The sequence below is a fragment of the Alosa sapidissima genome, chromosome 13, assembly GCF_018492685.1.
Source record: "Alosa sapidissima isolate fAloSap1 chromosome 13, fAloSap1.pri, whole genome shotgun sequence".
In the NCBI taxonomy this organism is placed as follows: domain Eukaryota; kingdom Metazoa; phylum Chordata; class Actinopteri; order Clupeiformes; family Clupeidae; genus Alosa; species Alosa sapidissima.
In genome coordinates, this window is record NC_055969.1 from 21128585 (window position 1) to 21136084 (window position 7500).

The window sequence follows — 7500 nt, forward strand, 5'->3', positions numbered from 1 at the left end:
ACTGGGAAGAGTACCTGTAGTTCCTTGTTTTCTTTGCTCAGTCGTAATCTCTCAGCCCTCTCCACATCCAGGGCCTGGCTCACCGCCTCCCCTCTGAAACGCTCATCACTCAGGTCAGATGAGATGGCCGTCACCTACACACACACACACACACCAGAATATTAATACACATACATCACAGAAGAGGGCCATGACCTAAACACACACACAGAGACTTACACAGGCGTGCAAGTTTTCACAGCACTGATGCCGACTAATGGAAGCTTTTGTCAACCTCACACACACACACACACACACACACGCTCATTACCAATGTACTCCAACCAATCAATCTCCCTACAAGTACAACCCATTTATCATAGTGGAAGAGCTAATCTCTTAAGCTCGAGCTCAAACACACACACACACACACACACACACACACACACAGAGCGAGGAATGTAGGAGCTAATCTTCTGAGACTCTGATGTATGAGGTCAGACATTGTGAGCCTATATAAATCACACACTCCTGTTAAACTTTAAAGGCCAGACATCTTCATCATCATCATCATCATCATCGTCGTAATGCACTACTTGCCTGGCAGGTCTCTCTAAGCAGGAAAGAAACATTGGAGAGGGTGGACAGTGTTCATCACTCTCTTTGTCCTAATGTGTGTATGTCTGTGAATGTGTGTATGTTTATGAGTATGTATGTGTAAGTGTGAGTCTCTGTGTGTGTGTGTGTGTGTGTGTGTGTGTGTGTGTGTGTGTGTGTGTGTGTGTGTGTGTGTGTGTGCATTTGTACCTTTGTCTCTAGACTGTCTGCATTCTGTCGAAGCTCATTTCTCTCCTTTTCTGACTTCTCCAGACGTCTTCGCAAAGCAGTAATCTCATCCTGTACACACACACACACACACACACACACACACACACACACACACACACACACACACACACAAGCACACACACACAAGCACACACTGAGCACTAGACCCATACACGTACATCTCAAAAGTCCTTGACATCTAATAACATCGCCTGTGTTATACTGTTGTAAAGATGTCTGGCTCTACTGTCAATCATAATCAGCTGAAAAGTCGGTACGCTCGAGGAAAGTTTTATTACTGTTTCATCTGTGACTAGTTCAGTTATACAGAAATAATCTAAAGTCTGATGTGACACTGACAACTATAAAGTAACTCATAGGGCCCAAGTTCGGTGGTGATATAGTTAGCGGGAAGCTACGTCAAGACGGGACTGGGAAATGGACGACACCTATCAGGTGAAGTAAATTTGAATAAACCAATCACATGCAACCAGTGTTAAATTCTGATCCATCTATACTGTATATCTTTTATTAATTAATTTTGGCCGGACTTTGCCCACTTTGGGTGTCTGACTTTGCTCTGTGCACAGTGTGCCAGGGTTGTGCAAAATTCCAGAATTAAATTGAAACTGGCTCTGAAATTCCAATTAAATTTTTGAATTTCACTTGCATTTCAATTGAGGTAGCAAACTGGAAGCAGAATTGCAATTCCAATGTTGCACAACCCTGCAGTGTGCATGCACTGTCAGCAAAATACACATTTCGCACCCATACTGTTAGTACAGTAGAAAGTTCCAGATTGAGTTAGGGATCATCTCTCAATGCTGCTCCAAGAACATATGGAGCATCTGCTAATTGTTAGGGATCGGGGACTGCTTACACAAACTCAGAGCACACACTCACGTCTTTGGTGCGGAACTTGTGGTCATCTATGTTAACGTCCAGCAAGGGGCGCACTCTGCAGAGCAGTTTCCACCAGCACCAGCTGGACACGGCCGTCAGCGCGCGGACGTTCCTCTGGAGGCACCTCACGGCCATCTGCTGAACCTACAGGCACACACACACACACACACACACACATTTATGTATTTGTGGGGCTGGCCAGGAGAACATACACACATACACACACACACACACAGGCACACAAGCACACGCATACGCATACGCACAGACAGACACACACATATACACACACACACACTCTTCACTCATGCACTCACGCGCACACACACACACACACACACACACACACACACACACACACACCTTCATGCGTCGGTAGCGCTGGCGAGCCAGATGACCTTCACAGCAGGCCTGCAGCTGCACTAGCCAGTCGCTCAGGAGCTGGTCTCTCTGCTGCTCCAGATACTGCAACATTCCCCGTTTCATGAACACCTGCAAAACACACACACACACACACACACACACACACAGCAAACACACACATTTTAATGCACTTTTATGCAATTAATGCAATGTAATAACACAAACAAGAATACATCACAAAAAATAAAAGGAATGATATTGAAAAGAAAAAAAAACACCTTTTAAAATCCACAACAACCGGATTTTTACAATTTTAAGTTACAAGTTTACAGTTTGTTACATTTACACACACACACACACACACACACACACACACACACACACACACACACACACACACACACACACACACACACACTCACCCTGCTGACTGCCAGGATAGTACTCTTCTTCTCCAGGTCCAGTTCCACAAGCAGCTCTTCCACTGCCTGAAAAATGCATGTGTCTGCGTTGAGTTGACCTTTTGCTTACTAGAGGTGATATGGATAGATGTGTGTGTGTGTGTGTGTGTGTGTGTGTGTGTGTGTGTGTGTGTGTGTGTGTACATGTATGGGAGATGTGTGTGTGTGTGTGTGTGTGTGTGTGTGTGTGTGTGTGTGTGTGAATGTTGACCTTTTTCTCGTCAGGCGTGATGAACACAGAGCCGTAGCGTTTCATCACTGGGGGAGACAACGCCTGGAAACGGCAGCGGAAGTCGCTCAGAGACATGTGCTCCGGGTAACCTGACAGAGAGAGAGAGATGGAGAGAGTGTGAGTGAGTGAGTGTGTGTGTGTGTGTGTGTGAGTGTGCTCCGGGTAACCTGACAGAGAGAGAGAGATGGAGAGAGTGTGAGTGAGTGTGTGTGTGTGTGTGTGTGTGTGTGTGTGTGTGTGTGCTCCGGGTAACCTGACAGAGAGAGAGAGATGGAGAGAGTGTGAGTGAGTGTGTGTGTGTGTGTGTGTGTGTGTGTGTGAGTGTGCTCCGGGTAACCTGACAGAGAGAGAGAGATGGAGAGAGTGTGAGTGAGTGTGTGTGTGTGTGTGTGTGTGTGTGTGAGTGTGCTCCGGGTAACCTGACAGAGAGAGAGATGGAGAGAGTGTGAGTGAGTGAGTGAGTGTGTGTGTGTGTGTGTGTGTGTGTGTGTGTGTGTGTGTGTGTGTGTGTGTGTGTGTGTGTGTGTGTGTGTGAGAGAGTGTGCTCTGGGTAACCTGACGAAGGATAGAGTGTGAGTGTGTGTGTGTGTGAGTGTTTGAGAGTGTGTTTGTATGTGTGTCATTGTAGCGCCTTGTGCATGTACAGTACATCTGCTTGTGTATCAGTGTGTGTGAGCTTATATCTATAGCACGTGTGGCTGCATGCGCATGTGTACAGATTAAGGTGATGCGTTGACATGGCAACGCAACAAAACTCAACGCAGCGCAGTACAACGCATCACATCATGTTGAGCCCTCTGCTGTGGTTCAGTGGAGGTCAGTGAACAGGAGTGTGTGTCAGAGAGACAGAGAGAGAGAACTCCCATAAGTTTTTCATATCAGTTTCTTTTAGGGCATAAGAATGCTGGGGGCTGTGAAAACTGCTGTCTGTGTATGTGTGTTTGTGTATGTGTGTGTCTCTGAATGTGTGTCTATGTATGTGTGTGTGTGTGTGTGTGTGTGTGTGTGTGAGAGAGAGAGTGTGTGACTGTGACTGACTGTGACTGTGTGTGTGTGTGTGTGTGTGTGTGTGTGTGTGTGTGTGTGTGTGTGTGTGTGTGTGTGTGTGTGTGTGTGTGTATGTGTATGTGTGTTTGAGTGTGTGATTGTGACTGTGTGTGTGTGTGTGTGTGTGTGTGTGTGTGTCTGTGATTGTGTGTGTGTGTGTGTGTGTGTGTGTGTGTGTGTGTGTGTGTGTGTGTGTGTGTGTGTGTGTGCACCTGTGCGGTACAGCTGCAGGGTCTGTAGGGTGTTGGTGGAGTGGAGCTGGGTGCGGAGTGCTGGAATGTCAAATGCTCCTGCTGCATCTGCCTTTGCACTCACACACTGCAGGAAGACTGGACAAGCACGGCGAATTAGATTCACCAGAGCATCCTGCAGAGAGAGAGAGAGAGAGAGAGAGAGAGAGAGAGAGAGAGAGTGGAAGAGAGAGAAACAGATAGAGAGAGAGGGGAAGAGAGATAGAGAGAGGAGAAAAGAGAGAAGAGAGAGGAGGAGAGAGATAGAGAGAGAGGAGGAGAGAGATAGAGAGAGAGGAGGAGAGAGATAGAAAGAGAGAGGAGGAGAGAGAAACAGATAGAGAGAGAGGGGAAGAGAGAGATAGAGAGGAGAAAAGAGAGAAGAGAGAGGAGGAGAGAGAGAGACATAGACAGAGAGGAGGAGAGAGATAGAGAGAGAGGAGGAGAGAGATAAAGAGAGAGGAGAGAGAGGAGGATAAAAAGGAGAGAGAGATAAAGAGAGAGACAGAAGGGGGGAAGAGATAGGATAGAGAGAGAGAGGAGAGAGAAAGAGAGAGAAAGTGAAAGAGAGAGAAGGAGAAAGAGAGAAGGAGAAAGAGAGAGAGTGGAGGGTCATACCCTTTCCATTACTGAATTAACTCTTTCATCATGAGATGACATAACAATTGCAACAAACTACTATGAGTGTGTGTCTGTGTGTGTGTCTCACCGCCTGCAGTTTAACTGAGATGCTGTGTGAGTGTCTCCTGATGGCGGCCATGCCGGCGCTGAAGGTCTTCCTGACCGCTCCGCTCCGCTCCAGAGAGCGCTGAGACCCCCCCTCCATCCCCCCCAGACCGCGACACAGGGGGGGCACAGCGGCGCGCGCAGAGAACAGACTCTTCACCAACGTCCTGAGGGAGGAGGGCGAGCACAGACACACAAGAGGGGCATGAACCTGGGATCTGTACAATATCTATACTTACTATACCATCTGAACCTGGGATCTGTACAATATCTATACTGTCTATAGACTCTATACCATCTGAACCTGGGATCTGTACAATATCTATACTGTCTATAGACTCAGAACCCGGGATCTGTACAATATCTATACTGTCTATACCACTGGTCCCCAAACTACGGCCTGCGGGCCGGATACGGCCTGCCACCTCATTTTGGGTGGCCCCCCAAAACATGTCCGTAGTATATATCATCCGGCCCGCACGGGAGTACAACATCGTCAAACTAAAACCTCCGCAATTTCCCCCATTCATTCTCTATGGCGAGTCTTAACTCATTGAGTGCCAGAAACGTAATATTACGTTTTTCCTTCCCATGCGTTGAGTGCCAAAAACGTAATATTATGTTTTTAGCTTCTTTTTTTTAATTACAAAACTAGACACTCTAACACACCTTATATGTGATTTTGGGAACTCTGTGATGAATGGAAATGAAATATATGATCAAAAACTCATGAAAACGCACAATCTGGACATTTTATCTGGACATTTTATCATAACTCGGTTGCCGCTTTGGGTCGAATCAGTGACGCATGCACATCAGGTCAAAACCAGGCCATTTTCGTGGGTCTATCACTAGGTGGCAGTCTCGCCAGGTCTCGCTGATCACTTCCCGAAAAGTTTACACAAGTAAGTAACAGGCAACACTTCATATTTCATGAAAGACGTTATATCTCCATTTCTAGAAAAAAACAGTGATTTTGATGAAAACTAGCCACTGTTTAGCTTGGGATTTCTCAGGAACAGAGGTGTGTAGAAATACACGGTTTGCACCCACCGAGAGCTTAAAGTCACACCTTTTAATCGAGCCATTGTATGTGTTCATAGTTATAACACAGAATATGCTGTGGCTGTACAAAAATCATCAACAATGGTCTAGATTGCTGGCACTCTAGGACAAAGCTCCCGAAAACAGCTTGGCATTCAATGAGTTAACAGTACACATGTAATACTCTTTTTGTCCACCGGTGGTTGTTTTGGCGCTGTTTTGCGTTTGCCATCGAAAACAGAATGAAATATAGGCCTACCTGCAAACAATGTAAGAGGCCTATGCTGACTGCATCAGTGCTCAAAGTATTTTAAAAATGTATCAATTAATTGTTAATAACTAACTAACTTCTATTCAAGTCATATTTCTGGGACTTTCTGTGATAATTATTTCTATTTTTTATTCACTCGTTCAAATGTTCATACAAAGAGTTCACAAAGTTCTCATCAGGTGACTGAAAGTTAGAATGGTGGTCATTTCAGACCACTTCAGCACTTCATAAAATTCTCTTAGTTTGAGAACTTTAAATTATTTGTAGGATATTCACAACTTGAGCTGTGTATGCAGACACAGAATTCAGAGTTCACACATTATTTAATAAAATATACGTTTTGGGACTCCCTGCTAATACTTTTGGGAATGCAAACGTTTTTTTATTAGTATTATTTAATTTTACACTGATATGGCATGATGACAATATAAACACAGCTAACAATGGTATTAAATTGCAATAGCCTATGATTAAATGTAATAGAATATTCAACTAAGGTAGACTGCTGTTGTTCACAGCACTAAGCTATTTATGGTTAGTGATATAGAACTACTCCGAGTCTCTGGCCCACTCTTGGAGCCAGGCATAGTGAGCTGGCCCTCGGAAGAAAAAGTTTGGGGACCACTGGTCTATACCATCTGAACCTGGGATCTGTACAATATCTATACTGTCTATACCATCTGAACCTTGGATCTGTACAATATCTATACTGTCTATACCATCTGAACCTGGGATCTGTAAATATCTATACTGTCTATACCATCTGAACCTTGGATCTGTACAATAGCTATACTGTCCATACCATTTTTATTGTATTGTATATGTTTTGCTATACTGCTAGAGAGACACCAGTGGCTGGAGAGCACACACACACACACACACTCACTCACTCACTCACTCACTCACTCACTCACTCACACTCCTGCAGAGCTAGCTGGGGGGCATGTGTTCTTACAGAGTGGAGTTCTGCAGCACAGACACAGCGTTGAGGGCAGAGGGGTTGTTCTGGAGCAGTCCGAACCAGCCGGTCAGGTCATAGCGGACCGGGTCAGCACCCAGCTGATGGGCGATCTCACACTGAAGAGGCTGCTCACACTGACGCACTATAGGGTGAGGGAGGGAGGGAGGGAGAGAGGGATCAGCGAGAGAGAGAGGGAGAGAGAAAGAGGTAGGGAGAGAGGGATCAGAAAGACCTTCTCATGCAAGGTCACAAGTACCTACTGTACTGCTAGTAATAAGGCTTTTTTTTATACCTGTAGTCCATTATCGGCTACCTTGTTTTCAGGTTCAGGCACACCTGCACCAGAAGCTATTCTAATGTTAGCAGGTCACCCACCCTACTACTCTACTGCTGGTAACACATTTTTTTCACACCTGTCGGTTATCGCTCACCTGTTGGGTATCTCTGTGCTAAGC

The 7500-nt window shown here is 45.5% G+C and overlaps 1 protein-coding gene across 6 annotated transcripts in view; it reads right to left on the minus strand.

Moving 5' to 3' along the window:
• Positions 1-7500, minus strand: part of LOC121679585 (unconventional myosin-XVIIIb-like) — a 63664-nt gene that overhangs the window by 34495 nt on the left and 21669 nt on the right. For all 6 annotated transcript variants that reach the window (XM_042058399.1, XM_042058397.1, XM_042058398.1 and 3 more), the window contains 9 exons: positions 7040-7187; positions 4753-4936; positions 4026-4179; positions 2746-2855; positions 2496-2561; positions 2074-2202; positions 1711-1854; positions 787-876; positions 15-134 (listed from right to left, as the gene is read on the minus strand). In XM_042058399.1, coding sequence (XP_041914333.1) covers positions 15-134; positions 787-876; positions 1711-1854; positions 2074-2202; positions 2496-2561; positions 2746-2855; positions 4026-4179; positions 4753-4936; positions 7040-7187 — 1145 coding nt within the window. The remainder of the gene's footprint in view (positions 1-14; positions 135-786; positions 877-1710; positions 1855-2073; positions 2203-2495; positions 2562-2745; positions 2856-4025; positions 4180-4752; positions 4937-7039; positions 7188-7500) is intronic.